Source organism: Podarcis pityusensis, assembly GCF_964106645.2.
Source record: "Podarcis pityusensis genome assembly, chromosome: 13".
Classification (NCBI taxonomy): Eukaryota; Metazoa; Chordata; class Lepidosauria; order Squamata; family Lacertidae; genus Podarcis; species Podarcis pityusensis.
In genome coordinates, this window is record NC_138038.1 from 21,291,333 (window position 1) to 21,307,127 (window position 15,795).

At 43.1% G+C, this 15,795-nt stretch overlaps 1 protein-coding gene across 5 annotated transcripts in view; it reads left to right on the top strand.

The window, feature by feature from the left end:
* Positions 1–3,034: 3,034 nt before the first annotated feature.
* SKAP1 (src kinase associated phosphoprotein 1) overlaps positions 3,035–15,795 on the top strand; it is a 312,733-nt gene continuing 299,972 nt past the window's right edge. Inside the window, exons 1-3 of one of the 5 annotated variants that reach the window (XM_080979457.1) lie at positions 3,228–3,323; positions 4,301–4,384; positions 6,775–6,839. In XM_080979457.1, the coding sequence (XP_080835583.1) occupies positions 6,797–6,839 (43 nt within the window). In that variant the 5' untranslated portion in view covers positions 3,228–3,323; positions 4,301–4,384; positions 6,775–6,796. The other 4 variants (XM_080979453.1, XM_080979450.1, XM_080979455.1 and 1 more) reach the window with 4 other exon arrangements.

A 15,795-nucleotide genomic window follows, 5' to 3' on the forward strand; every position in this document is an offset into this window, starting at 1 on the left:
GTGTGTGTAGACAGGTTTAATTCTCTTGGTAGTGGGAGTTCAGTAATGCGGCATGTATGTATAAGCAGCTCTTGGTGACTGACAACCTGTTATCTTCAAGATGGCTCAGCTCAGAGCAGAGCTGCCAGTCCATCTTTTAGAGCTGTCTTCTCTGCTGCCTTTTCATACACTAATTCCACCACGGACCCCCATTGGGCCCGCTTGTCAGCATGCAAGAGCTTGAAAATATAATAACCATTCCAGCTATACTCCATCTGTCTGGGTTTACAGCTGCCTCCTCACAATGCCAATTTTATAAAATCAGATCTGGAGGACCTGGCTGCTCCCCCTCCCTTCAATCCTTTATGGGATTGACCTGCTCAGTTTACAAGGGAAAGTGTTTCCCTCGTAAACTAAAGCAAGCTACTGCCCAGCACTTGCACCTTGCCTGATCCACCCTCTCCTCCTTCCCTGGTATGTTATCTGTACTTCTCTCATCCCTTCTCTCCTTCCATTGTTTCCTGCCACTCTTACAATATTGTAAGTTCCTTGGGGCAGAGACCTATTATTTTTGCATATGCTTGTTCATAAAGCTTTTTGTATATGCATGGCGTGGCAATAATAAAACCTGCCAAGTCTTCCGCTTTCAGTGAACTACACTAGAGACAAAATAAATTTGGGGTGGAGTGGATCTCAGCAACTACATTCTTCCAATATGAATTTGCTCATGTGAAACTGAATATATATTATCCAACCTAATTCATTGTTTTCTGTATTCCTACTTACATACGTTGCTGGAGCTGGGGGGCGGGGGAATAAGGCATAAATGGATTGAATCTGGCAATTCAAATCATTATTAACTTAGGATTCATCAATGCAACTTAACCTATGAGGTTTGTTTTATTTTAAATTATCTTACTGTGTCAAATTTCAAAAGAATTCAACACCAGATACCACACTACATACCCACAGAAAAACACTTGGAGGACAGTAAAGAAAGGATGCAGAACCCATGACCCTCCAGACAGTGGAGGCTGGTCCATTAGGGCATATGGGGCATTGCCTCACCAATCCTTGTCTGCCCTCAGTTTACTTAAGTCTCAGTATTGTGAAACTCAGCAAATAGGAGGATGAGGACAAAACAATAATTTGTTAGATTTGTCTATCATTGGTTCTGATTCCACTTACTGTATTTTTTGCTCTATAAGACGCACCAGACCACAAGACGCACCTAGTTTTCGGAGGAGGAAAACACACAAAAAAATATTCTGAATCTCAGAAGCCACAACAGCAAGAGGGATCGCTGCGCAGTGAAAGCAGCAATCCCTCTTGTTGTTCTGGCTTCTGGGATAGCTGCGCAGCCTGCATTCGCTCCATAAGACGCACACACAAAATGAGTCTTATAGAGCAAAAAATACGGCAATTTTGGACTCTGTGCCTTACTAGTCCCAATGAGCATCGGCCACCAATGCCTCCAGATGTTGTGGGATTCCAGTTCTCACCATCCCTGACCATTGGTCATGCTAGCTGGGGCTAATGGGAGTTGAGGTCCAACAACATCTAGAAGGCCACAGGTTCTCCACCTGTGAAATAGTGATTTAAAAATAGTGATCGGAGGAACCAAGAGCCCACATGTTGAAGTGGCGTCCAAAGAAGTCTCTGATCTTAACCTTGATTATGTGCAGAGGTCTACTGGTTTAAACGCCAACTTCCTTCTGATTTGCTTTGAAATATATGCAATCTATCAATCTCCCCCTTCCTGCTTTTCTGTTCAGTTTTTTTCACTGGGCTCCCAAGTTGGCATTTAAGAGAAGCACTTCAGTTCAAAGAGAGCATTTGGGCAAAGGGGGCTCATTTCTTTTGATAGCTAATTAAAATAAACTTTGTAGAATCTGACCATCCAGTGGTAAAAATCAAAAGTTTTGCAAGCACACTTTTGTGGTTATTGCTTCTTCTATACATGCCCCCATTCAGAACTGTCATACAGGTGAAGGAAAGAACATCACCCTACTCTTAGGTAGGGATGAGGAACCTATGGACCTCCAAATGTTTGTTGTACTACAGTTCCCACAATCCCTGACGACTGGCTTTGCAGGCTGGGGATGATGGGAGCTGTAATCTAGCAACATATGGAGGGCCACAGGTCCACCATCCCTGTTCTAGGGCTTAGAGCTTTTTTATTTTATATTTTTTTGGCTGAAACCTGCTATTCACCATCTCAAGAGTATGCTATTGTCCCACGGGCAGTATTGGCTGTAGGGCTTCTTTCTTGTAAAATGGTCTTTTATTTCCTAATGGGGCAGAGTAACTGATAATTATGTCATTACAGGGTGCATTTTCCCTTCTTTATCTCTGAATTGCAAATACCAAGATTAATATATTTATGTTTCTAGAACGTAATGCATTTCAAAAATTTTCCAAATGCGCTGACATGAAGGTAATCTCTTAACATACAACCTAGCCAAAAGCAAAGTACTTTTAGCAGCCTGATCCTGCCCATTTACTCACAAGTCATTCCCACTGAGTTCAATAGAACATTCTCCTGTGCAGTGCATTTGTGTACGCACTGAACTGAGAGTAGGCCTCCATTAAACTCAACTGAGATTACTTCAGAGAAGACATGTGGGATTGCAGTTAAGCTTTAGGCTTTTACACACACACTTGGCTGGAAGTAAAACCCACTGACCGCAGTGGGACTTATCCTTGGGTAGACAGGTTAAGCTTGCACTGTTGAAATAACGTATTTTTTGCACCATAACACTCACTTTTTTCCTCCTAGAAAGTAAGGGGAAATGTCTGTGCGTGTTATGGAGGGAATGCCTACGGGTGGCATGCCTACGGATTTTCCTCCTCTAAAAACTACGTGCATGTTATGGTCGGGTGCGTGTTATAGAGCGAAAAATACGGTAACTATTACAATCTCAATGGAATAAATACTGGAAATTGGAGTTCAAACCCGTAGGTCGTAAAGTGGTTAATTTAGTCCTTTTACCTGAAGGCAGGGATTGGAGAACCACAGGTCTTGTGGGGGTGGTCTTGTGGGCCATGCCTTCTGCTCTGGCCGCATCTCTCATTGGCCTTGCTCTGCACTCTCCGCAAATGATTTTGCTTGACTGGAAAGATTCCTTCTACTCTTGCCAATGGCCCCTGCTTCCCTGATGGTGGTTTGCGTGTGTGTGTAAAAATGTCTGTCGCTTGTGATGCTGAAATGCATAGCCTGCTGCACAAAGGTAAAAGTCACACCATTGCTCTCCCCACTTTTGCCTCAGGCTACACCCGCTGCTGTCTCTGGAAAGTTCCACATGAGGGAATGTGGCCTCCATGCTGAAAATTGTCTTATTAAGGTATCTGCAGCATTCATGTACAACATGATTCTGTGTTCCCTGATTTATAATGGAGTCTGCTATTTGAAAAAAAAGACAGCAATAAAAGGATACATGGGGGCGGAGGGAGAGATGGAAATTGCTTAGAAGCAGGGCCCGGGTTTAGTAGGGCTGCGGGGCAGGAAGGCCTGAAGCTTGAAGGAGCCTCAGATTTAGACACTTGTTAATTCTTTGGCATTTGATGAGTTTTGCCTCGTCTTTTTTATGTTCATCGGATCAAATGGTGACACACTCTCTCAACTCGAGAGCTGCAAATTTAAGCAACTAAGGCACACGATTTGGTAAAATACTTTTTTGTTAACTGATATCAGCTGTGATGCAGCATGAAGGCAAGATTTCCCCCCTCAGTAGCCAGTGTATTTGCATAGAAAAAGGCTAGAAAAGCATTTGTTAAATCAAAATAAAAAACCAAATGCTGTTTCACTCTTCTTTTTGGTGCCTCATATTGTTTTTGAGTGTCATCACTTTTCTGTGGCTGCCTTTATTATGCCTAGGCCCCCCCAAACCCAGAAGTCTCCTGGGCCTCCCCAGGCCTCGGAGTGGGCCTGCTGAGAAAGAGAATTCCCCATTGCTCTCCCCCACTGCTAAGGCTCTTCTTATTTGCATGGCTGCACCTCCTTTCGCACCTCTGATCAGGGTGTACAGAAAACGGGGAGCAGCAGAACGGCTCCCCCGAGAGCGGATGAGGCTCAGGGGTCCTTTGTGCAAAGGAATTGGTGGGGAAAGATTGGGTGGGAGGCAAAATACCAGGTGGATGGCCGTGGGGAGATTTTTTCCACCTTTGATCTCACACTGTCCTGTTCATCTGAGTGGAATACAAAGTGAGGGTGCCAGAGAGCCGGCACTTTACCTCCGCCGTTCAGTCGACGGGGGAGAAGCACTGAGCGAGACCGACAGACTGTCACTGGCAAAATGAACTGTCACCTCCCATTTTTCAGAGGCGCAGAGGGATGAATTGCGGCTTTGAACCGTGTGGCCCGTTGTTGATTGAGTTCCGCTGTCTTCGAACCCCAGCGAACAAGGCAAGTTCATTTTCACGCTGACGTTCCCGCTGCTTATCAATTTGGGAGCCAGGGAAATTAACTGCTTCAGAGCTAATTTCCTTCAGAGCTGTGTCTCTTTGGGAAGTTCCACATACGCCCAGGCAACTTTGGGCTTCTTTGTCCTTTCCTTAATTCAAGACACATTAACACTGAACATTTCAAGCCCTATGATACTACCTGAAATAGTCATCATAGTTTTTCCTGAAGAATGCTGGGAGTTGTAGTTTATTGGTGGTATTGAGAGTTGTTAGGAGAATACTGTTCTCCTCACAGAGCTACAATGGTCAGAGTAGTTTAAAAATCAATCCCTTTTCACAGGGCACTCTGGAAATTGTAGCTCAATGAGGGGAATAGGGATCTCTTAACAACTCTCAGCACCCTTAATGAACCACAATTCCAAGAATACTTTGGGAGAAGCTGTGACTATTTAAAATGGCATCATGGTGCTCAAAATGTATGGTGTGACTGTACCCCCAGACTGGCTGGGAAAGAATCCCAACATCAGACTAGGCATTGGTGTGGTGGCAAATCACAATCCCCAAAGCTATGCCCTCATAGCCACACATTTTCTAACATTATACAACAAAAATGGTTTTTTAAATACCAATTTTGACATTTAGGTTTCAGTACCAGGCTAGCTTTCCCCCCTCACCCCTCTAGCACTTTACCTGACATCCAGCCCAATGAAGGGTTTGGGTAGAACCCCAAGCTTGTTCAGTTTTCTGACATTTAGGTTGGTCATAATAAAGGGACTTCGAAATCTTTCCAGGTTACAGAGGAAGTTTAACCCATAGTCATGTATACTAATGCAACCTACTTCTCCCTCTTTTTAATTTTTGTAGAGCAGGGTGCAGGGAGCCTGTGGACATCTGTGCAGCTTAGGCTACTGTGTTAAGTGATTTATAAATGGTTGAAATGAATAATAAAACATACTCAGAGACATGGGAGTTGCAGTCCAGGTTCCCCATCCCTGCTGCTGTCAGAGGGACCATCTCTTCCTGACCATTGGCCATGCTAGTTGCCATAGATGAGAGATGTGCTGTGGCACCCATTCAAAAGCTTCAGCAACTCCTGCCACTGAAACGCATCCATGGGCCCAGTGGGGAGAGTGATGAATGGCAGCACAACTGAGTTAGGCTGGTTAATGGCCCTTCCAAGTCCCTGGGGCCCTTGGCCAGAGCCTGACTTGGCTGACTGCTGGGGCCAGACCTAAGGATGTGTGAATCCACTGTTCTGTGAATAGCTACATGATGATTTCCCAGACATTACAGTGATTTCAAAGGTGGAGGTGACATCCTTTGGGGTTTGTTTAAAAGAAGCTCAATAATTTTGGGGTCTTCCTAAAATATGGCAACCCTAGAGCTGGGGAACTCGTTGAACTCCATCTCCCATTAAGATCCGGAATCTTGGAGCTGGTAGTTCTATTAGACCAAAGGAAGTGACTAGGAATCTCGTGTCAGATCACTCTTAGAATCTCCTACAAACTGTAGTTCCCAGGATTCTTTAGGGGTACACATGATTGCAATGCTAGCATAAACATAATGTAAATTTGAGGTACAGTCAGGCATTTGCAACAAAATCCTAAATCTCATTGATTTCATTGGAGCTTACTTCCCAGTGAGTGGATACAGGATTGCAGCCAACTGGCACTACAACGTCTTGGTCTGGTCCTGTTGGTGGTGTACAGTGGTACCTCGGGTTAAGTACTTAATTCGTTCCGGAGATCTGTTCTTAACCTGAAACTGTACTTAACCTGAAGCACCACTTTAGCTAATGGGGCCTCCTGCTGCTGCCGTGCCGCCGGAGCATGATTTCTGTTCTCATCCTGAAGCAAAGTTCTTAACCTGAAGCACTATTTCTGGGTTAGTGGAGTCTGTAACCTGAAGCATATGTAACCTGAAGCGTATGTAACCTGAGGTACCACTGTATTTAAATTCCAAGCAGCACCCATTACAAATCTTTGTGTCAACAGGAGGCAGGCTTGAGGAGATGGATATACACACCACAGACTTGGTTAGCTGGGCTGTTGAATGCCATGTCAGCTACTCACAGAGATCACTTGACAGGCAACTGCTTGCCTTCCACTTTTTCCCCAGGATAGTCTGTTTCTGATAACAGCAAAGAGAGAATGCAATCAAGGGAAATTCAGCTGGTATAGGAAGGACCCATAGTGTTTCTGTCATTGACTTACTTGTTCAATTTGGAACGGGAGGAGATGTTGTCTGCATACATAATTAACAGCTTATAACAACGAAGAATTGTGGAATTCACTTTCAAAAGATGCAGTTATGGCAACTAGTCAAGAACTTTTATTCATGATAGTAAAATATAGTCTCTAGGCTGGTGCTAATGAATCTGTGGTCTTCCAGAAGTTGCTGGACTACATTGGCCATGCAGGCTGGAGCTGATGAGTCCAACATCTGGAGGACACAAGGTAAGGATGGAAGAATTTGTCAGTTTCGGTTTTCTCAGTTTCTCATTTGTCCAATCTTAAATTCTCCACATCTCTGCAGCAATTTGCCAATCAATCAATCAATCAATTAAAATTCTCATGAAAATTCTTTAGCAATTTAGTGCAATTTTCTCCTTATAAACACATTTTTATTCCTGTGTAAGGAGAACAATAGCCGATGCCACTACCCCACCTTTTCTGACCCTACCTATACTACCAACTTGGATAGGTTGTATTATATAACTTTAACTCAGGTCTGGCTGAAGATTTTGCTGCCAGAGACAAATGATAAGATGCCTCCCATCCTTGTTCTGTGTACAGAAGCTGACTGGCCTGGTTATTGAATCTTACTTCAATATTGGGAATGGGGTAGGGTACTCCAGTGTGTGGCTGGGGGCTCAGGAGAAACCACTGTGTGGTGGGGCTGCTTTTTCTCCTGTTTTTTGCCCCATTCTGCCTAATGGTGGGGCCAGCCCTACTTCAATTGTTATGTCTTTTCTAGAAAAAGTTGGAAATGAAATCCTGGTGACATGCTGAAAATTCTTTTAAAAATCATTGCAGTGCTCCCATCCATAAACTATAATTCCCAGAGTTCCTTGGGAGGAAGCAATGACTGTTGAATCAAAATAAATCTGTAGTGTGGATGTGCCTTTTTTCTTTCTCATTCAAAAAACAGAAAGCAGCTTATAAAAAGAAATAAAACCAATTACATAAACTCAGCAACTTCCATTAAAGCATATCAACAGTGATTAAGAACAAAAGCTGGAATCAGTTGCATAGCTCATTGATTTTATGGGACGTACTGCCAAATAAGCATGACTCAGATTGCAGCCTTGGCTTTGACTGAATAATCCTTTGCTTTTTGTATTTATCAGATCTTCATATCACTGTTATAAATTTACCAAGTGCATTCCTTACATTTATTTTATCTCATTCATATGGATGTGGTTTTCCATTTCTTATTACTCAATTATATATGGGCTTATATAAATTGTAGTGCTTTAACTTTGCTGTCTGTGTGACGCTCTTGGGATGCCAACAGAAACTTAGTTAAGAGATAAATTAGAGGTAATCTCAGAACTCTGGCATTCTATAAATTATCCGCTGGGATGTTGATCCATAACCCAAAGAAAAGCTGGTGTTTTTCAAACTGATTTCATCCTCTCACACATACACAGTGGTTTCTATTATTGCACACCTGGAGTGCCCTGTGTTTATATATACACACACATCACAGTGCTTGCATTGAGGCTGCAGCAAGAACAGGCTGAATTCTGTTGTTCTGTACTTGCAAACAAATCCATCTCCTTATTTTGTTTTAGGTAATCCCTGTTGCTATCTCTATGGCCTTTTATGTTGGTTTCTGCAATAATGACTAACACACAGGTGTTACCCATTGATTTTGTTCACTGGGGTGTGGGTGGGTGTTCATTCAGTATTCAGTTGGATATGGGTCCTTTTGTTAAGACTCAGTATACTAAAAAGGAATGAAATGATCAACAAGCCTTCTAAATCCCTGCTCTTCTATCTCAATGAGTTTCTCTTGCATACTCGCTTCCACACATTCATCCTCATCACCCCAACCATAGTCTGTTGGAAGCCAGTACAGTGGTACTTCAGGTTACATATGCTTCAGGTTACATATGCTTCAGGTTACAGACTCCGCTAACCCAGAAATATTACCTCGGGTTAAGAACTTTGCTTCAGGATGAGAACAGAAATCATGCTCTGGCAGTGTGGCGGCAGCAGGAGGCCCCATTAGCTAAAGTGGTGCTTCAGGTTAAGAACAGTTTCAGGTTAAGAATGGACTTCTGGAATGAATTAAGTACTTAACCCGAGGTACCACTGTATAAAGAGCACACACGAGACTCATTGCACCAAGGTGTCTGTAGAACAGGTTTGTATCAGACAACTCAGGTGGTATGTCACAGACACAAGAGGGAAAGGCATCCTGTAAAACTTATCCACTGAGTATTGCAAAGAAAATGTTTATCCATACAATCTCATTTATAATTGAGGCACCAGCTAATGATGCAGATGGGGAAGAGATGGTAGAAACCTAAGGACTTAAGGGCATTTTTGAGAAGGTAGGGAAGGCACCATGAGCCAGCCTCATCAAGGGCCTACGGTTCTCTTAATTTAGTACTGAATGGCAAAAGTATTGAGAATTGTTGTTGTTGTTGTTGTTGTTGTTTTGATTTATTACCTGCCCTTCACCCTAAGGTCCAAGGGCAGGTCACAGCAATTTAAAATACAGCTTTAAAAACAGTTTAAAACAAATTACAATCCCAGGAATAGGGTGGGTCCTACAAACAGTGTCATACACCAAGGTAAAGAAAGAGGTGTATCTTCAGCATGTAACAAAAACTGAGTAGTGAAGGTGCCAGACCCACCTCTGTGGGGAGGGAGTTCCACAACTTGGAAGGATTTTAAGTTCCTGGAAAGATCTTTGGATCTTCATGGATACTAAAAGTAATCAGCTGGAAAGCCCTGGAGAGAGATTTCATATCAGATTTTGACTGTGTTGGAGATATTTCAGGGAAAAGCACAAGTTTAAATGGCAGTTTTTGATTTATTGAGGACTAAGAGCACAATCCTATATACAGTACAGTAGGTTCCCCTGTGTTCCATGGGGCTTACTGCCAGGAAAATGCACATAGGATTGCAGCCTGAATTGTTAAAAGCAGCGTATTATAGGAGGATTTTGTTGTAGTTACTTTTTATATCTCATAACTCTGGCAATATAATCTAACACATCAAATACCCTTCTGTTAAAGTAAAGGGTTATATATGGCAATTGACTTGTTTATAGCAATAGTGATTTCTATCCATTGTTTAGAACCACAAAGTAAAGACAGGCCTGCTTAAACCTTCAAACTTGGGGTCTCAAATATTTCCATCACAGGACTAACATGGGGCCACTTGCTATAAAATACAACTGAGACAGAAACCTGGAGCCAATTAAGGTATTTTTTTAAAAAAGAAGTTGCCATGTAGCATTAGGTTACAGGCTGAGGTGGTTGTGAGGGAAATAAACTGGTTTAAATGCTTCCAGTGCTTTTAATTAAATCAAGCAATATGCCATAAAAGTGTCTAGGAATGGAAGGACTCCATAAAGGAAACAGAACAGAAGAGTGGTGCATTTTTACAGATTGTTAAAATGAATAGTGTGCTGAATGATTTGTTGACATAGGGCACTTAATTTATTTAAACACAAAGTAGGCATAGTAATGTTTTTTTATTGTGCTGAAGTTGGACAGTGAACATGTAAGTGCTGCATGAAGTTGGAAAGCAGTTTTGTATTAAATTTTAACGAAACAATCCTATACAGGTCTACCTAGAAGTAAGCCTCACTGATTTCAGTGAGTCTTACTCCCAGAAAAGTGTGGCTACATACACACTATGCATTTAAAACACATTCTTTGCCTCAGAGAATTCTGGGCACGGTAGTTAAGGGTTGCTGTAAATTAAAATTCTATGAGCGGTAAAACTACAGTGCCCAGAATTCCTTGAGGGAAAGAATGTGCTTCGTGAGAATAATATAGACCATGTTGTTTTTTTAAAAGAGAACTGAAGAAAATTTGAGAAAAGCTTGGTTTCCCATGGTGTATACCAGGGGTGGCATTCTGGATGTTCTTGGACTCCTAACTCCCACTAGCCTCAGAATCTCCAGGGATGATGGGAGCTGGATCCTAGTAACATCTGGAAGGACATAGGTTCTCCCTCCCTTGTGTACACATGTGCACACTTGTTTTGTGTTTTTCTCAGCTCTGGTCAAGCAGCGTTTGCAGGTTAAGAGTCAAACCCCACATTACAGCCAAGTATAATATTAGCCCAAAAGTCCCTTCCCTGGAGAGGATGTTCTTTAGCAGCAACATAGGGAGGAGGAAGGGGTATTTAGCCCAGACACTGACAGCCTATTACCACAACTAGTGTTCCAAACTGATCTTGCAAAAATCAGGCAGAGGGAAGCAACTAGGGAGAAGGAGGCTTCAGTGGGAACCTACCTGGCAAGGGAAGGAGGAAGCCTGCCATTCCTTTTTTCCTCTTCTACACTGAAGAGTGTTCCTTCCCAGAAGGCATTGCCTTGCTGAAGGGGCCATAGGGTTCTCACTACAGACAGCTGCAGTGCAATGTGTAGTTTGGCTCTGAAACAAAACCAAACCCTGCACAATCTGCTTTAGCAGAGGCAAAAGTGAGATGGATATCCTCTCTGTAACCCCCCCCCCATCTCCAACCTTAAAATTTGTTTTTAAAGTGTCCTTCAGGTTTTAAGTTTTGAAAATGCTTGGGAAATTTCATTTCAGGTTTTCTTTGTGCAACCCAGAGCTCATTGCATATTAATATGGGCTTTGGTGGCAGTTGGCCAACAGTACACTATTTAGACATTTTTGTTCTGTCCAGGACTGGTGTCAATGGTCAGCAGTGTTCAGCACCTGCCAAGGTCCACACACCAACAATGGGGTCACCTTGGAGCACCAGGGTTTTCTGACTCTGTTCTTCTTTCTTGCCATTGCTGCCTATGCACCAGCTTTCTCCACATACGTGAGCAGTGACAAGAGCAAAGAGAAGGAACTGGAGCCTCCACCTGCCTTGCTCTGTCATCTATCAAAACCATCATCATCATTATCATCAGGACTTCCGGGGGAGGCGCCTCCGGTAATGGCAGAATTCCTCTGACCGGGAGGAATCTGCTCCGTGGAAATCTGGGTCTGGCCGCTACGGCGAAGGCGGAGACCCGTTAAAATCACAGGCGGAAGAAGCCTGTGAACGTGGGATTCGGCGGGCACCTTTTGCGCCTCCCCCACTCGCGGGGAACCCCGGTTTTTGGGGCTCTGGAGCGACGTGGGGTGAGCGGCGCGGTGCATCGAATCGTCTGCTTCTTCCACGGAGCGAAGCCGCATAGCTGTTGCCGGAGAGCGCTGACCTTTTCCTGTGGACAATTTGACTTTAAAGTAATTACCCGTGAGTAGAGCTGAAATGGAAGAATTGGATTTCTAAAAGTTTAATTTGGTATCGTAACGGGGAGGTTCAAAACAGGAAGTCCGCCTTCCCTTTTTGTAAATAGACTGAGGCAATGAAGTTGTAAGCTGGAGTCTTGGAAGGTCTTTTGTAAAAGATCAAATTTCCAACGGTAAAGAACATTAAACCCCCTCTTGGAGGCAGGAGAAGAGAGGGGGAAGTTGCGGATTGAGTATGCCTGCGGGAGAGAGCGAAGAGACTTAAAACACCGCCGCTCTGACCCTGGAAACGGGCTGCTAGTAGGACTGACGTCTTTTGGAATGTTCATTGACAGCGCTTAGAACGTTCATTGACAGCTAGCTAAATAAGAGAAATACATTGTTTCTACTGTCTCCGGCTGCTTTAAAAAGGAGTAAAAGTAACTGAAAATTGAAACTAATTTGAAACTAACTTTGGATTGTTTAAAAGAGGATACTATTGACTATTACAAATAGAAACTGTTTCCCCCTAGTGGAAGCCTTTGAAACTGGTTGATATACAAGAGTTGGACTAGCGGAATTTCCAGCTGCAAGTTAAGAACCGTGAGACTCTGGGACTGACCTTGAATCTTTCAAATGTTATGGTAAATGGAAGAGGAAAAACAGACCAGTCAACTGTTGACAAAACATTAAGGTCTGGGAGGACTTGGTAATAATCCAGGAGAGGTCTATTATTAGGCCCTCCTGTTCTTTTTGTTGCTGTCTTTGTACTAGTATATTTGAAACCAAGAGAAATGTCGACAGAAGAGGCTTTGGTGGCTGCATTATATAAGATAAATGACTCATTGGATCAGCTTCACAGGAAAATGGACATGATAAATGCGAAAGTGGATGTTTCAATTGTTGAGGTTGACTTGAATGCAGGGAGTATGGACAATACCAATACAGAAATCACCCAGAAATTGATACAAGAACCTATTTTGATATGGCAAGCTGGGGAGGAAGTCAAGGAAAAAGCTGTTGCTGTTGAAGGTACAGAAACACAACTGGAGAGAAAGAGAGCCCCAGCCCTACAGAGGCAATTTGATGAACATAAGTTGACGTTCGCTATGACTGAACTTAAGGAAAAACAGATGAATTTGAGGATTAGAGTTCACCTTTGGTGGACATGCCCAAGGATTAAGACACTCTGGGAGATGATTCATAACGAAATGAAAAAGGTATCCAAATATACCCTTTTGAAGAAACCAGAGGCCTTTCTCATGGGCATGGTCGGTCAATTGGTGTTAAAGAAGGATAGAATTTGTCTCATGTATGCAACAATAGCAGCAAGAATACTCATTGTGAAGTACTGGAAAACACAAGATTTATCCATTCGGGAAGAATGGCAGGTGAAGTTGATGGACTATATGGAATTGGCGGAAACGACTGGCAGAAATCCGAGACCAGGGAGAAGAGCTGGTGGAAGAAGACTGGGAAAAGTTTAAGACTATTTATAGAAATACTGTTAAAATAATGAATGTTTGAAAAATGTTGGAATGAAGTTATATGGCTTTAGTAGAAATGCTATAAGGAATCAAGTATAAATAGATTAATAGTGTATTAAAGGGAAAATAAGGCTAGAATATGTCAGCATAATTATAGGATAGAAAACAGAGGAAGATGGAAAGGAATTGCTGAAATAATTAATAGAAGTGGAAAACAGAAAGGGAGGTGTGAGGAGGTCGTGGAAATAAGGGAATGAAAGATAAGACATTGAAATTGTTCTGTGTTTGAAATGGTTTGTGTCATGCTTTGTTAGTTTTATGTTTTTCTGTTTTTTCTTTTTTTTGTTCTTTTCTTTTTTTGTCTTTCTGTTTTGTTGTGTTTAAATGGTTGAAAATTAATAAATATTATTTATTAAAAAAAACAAAAAACATCATCATTATCATCAGTGGTGGTGTGAGTGAGGCATAGAGGGAGAAGGTAACTGAATGGGCAGTGCTGACAGTGATGGGAGGGCAATCCACTGTGAGCATTTTCTCCAGGTTGCCCCCATGCCAAATCTGGATCTGGCCACATAACAGAAGCTTCACCTAACCATTTTGCCATGGGAAAAGTGTTGATATACCAGAATTAGGACTAGCAGCCCACAGTGGCCAAACTGGTCTTGAAAATCATCACAGAGACTGTGATCCTCCAAGCCTCTCTATCTGGCCCTTGAGACTCTCTCCAGCAACGCCCTCTATTCTCAGGCCAGCCACCCCATGTCACACCCTCTGAGTGTTTTTTCCTGGCTGGAATGTATCCTCAGAAGGAAATGCAACTCTTAAGCTGAAAAAAAGGTTCACCACGCTTGTTCTAGGTCAAGCTACAGACCTTTGTCTGAGCCAGGGCCAGCATCAAGACATGGTATTTTGGGGCAGCTACACCCATCTGGGACGTCACTGCTGGCTCCCAGGGCCTCGTTACCCCATTCATTCTCTTTTTTCCTGTTTCTCTCTGTTCATCTGTCCTCTCCAAGTTGAGACAAGAGTGAGGGGATGGACCATCATCCTCCAGTTGTTTTGCACTCTCCCTGTGGGCGGTTGTGTAGATTGGATCCAGAGGGGAAGAGGACAAATGAAAGGGCAGCAGTGGCAGTCTCATAGAGGGAAGAGCCCACTGAGGGCATCTTGCTGAATATCTGCAACATGCATCTCGGCCCTCAGTTCACTCCAGTGTTACCTCCAGCCATGTGCTGCTTTCATTTCTTGGCTACTGCTCCTAATTCTTCTTAGATTGACAACCTGGTTGTTAATACTGACTGCTCAGTAACTCCTGTCCTTTGTCACCTAGTGTGGATTTTTGCTGGCTGCCTGCCTGGCTCTGGGCTGTAACTTCTTTCCGCTGCCACACTTGGTGCTTTTCTTTAATACATGGCTTGTTAGAAGTGAACTATCTTCATACACCAGCTTGGGTCTCATCCTGCAGAGTAGGACAGATAACTTTTTAATGCCAAGGATCACATTCCCTTGGGAGCAAGCTGTCAGTGGACACATACTGGTGGTGGGTGAGGTTGGAGTCAGAGCCAATAATGGGTGAGACTAGGGCCAAAGGGAGGTGGGGCACCTCCCTTTCTGACTGTCACTCCTCTTCCTCTTCTTCTTCCTCTCTTTCCTGCTTCCTTTCCCCCTTTCCTTGCTACTTGCGTAAAAATGGCCAGGAGCTGCATATAGACCTCAGTGCATAGGTTAGGGACAACATAAGAAGCTGCCTCATACCACATCAGACCATTGGTCCATCAAGTATCTGTGGTTACATTCAGTTGGTGGCCCCTGTTGCCTCACACATGGTTCTGTTTGCTCCCCACTTGAGCACAACCTAGCTGTTTCTGAAGACCCAAACAATATGAGCATACCTGTTTCTACCAATTGCTGCCTACCTACAGAAGGCACATTTAAAATTCAAAAACCCAGTTAGGTGATGCTTTCTTGAGATCTCCACACAGTGCATATGTCACAATGCAGTATCTACATCATGCTTTTCATTTAAAAAAAAGTTGGGGGTTTTTTTAATAGAGAGGACTAGCACAAGACCCCTTTATCACTCTTGCTCAAGCCTTAGTCAGGCAAATAGCAGTCTTGCTCAAGACATCAGCATTACTTTTCTGCATTTCTGCATTTTAAAAATCTTGCTGACGCCTCCAACTACAGCACTCCATTTCTGCCCATTGGAAACATAACTTAAGTCTGGAAACTTTTGCTTTTGCAGTTCTAGAGAATTCTGTTTTAAAGGTGCATGCACGTGGGTACTGAGATGCCTGTGTTCATACCCAGAACAGGAAAAGGATTGTGGAGAGCCAGGGAGTGGTGACTAAGGGGCAAGGGAAGAAACACAGCATGATAAATTACATCAAGCTCATATGGATGGCAAGTGATGGAATAGCGATGAATGTCATGACTGAAAATAATCTGGAGTGTGTTGGACACTCGTGTGGCATCACACACACACTAAAATCAGATCTGAATTTGCAAGAT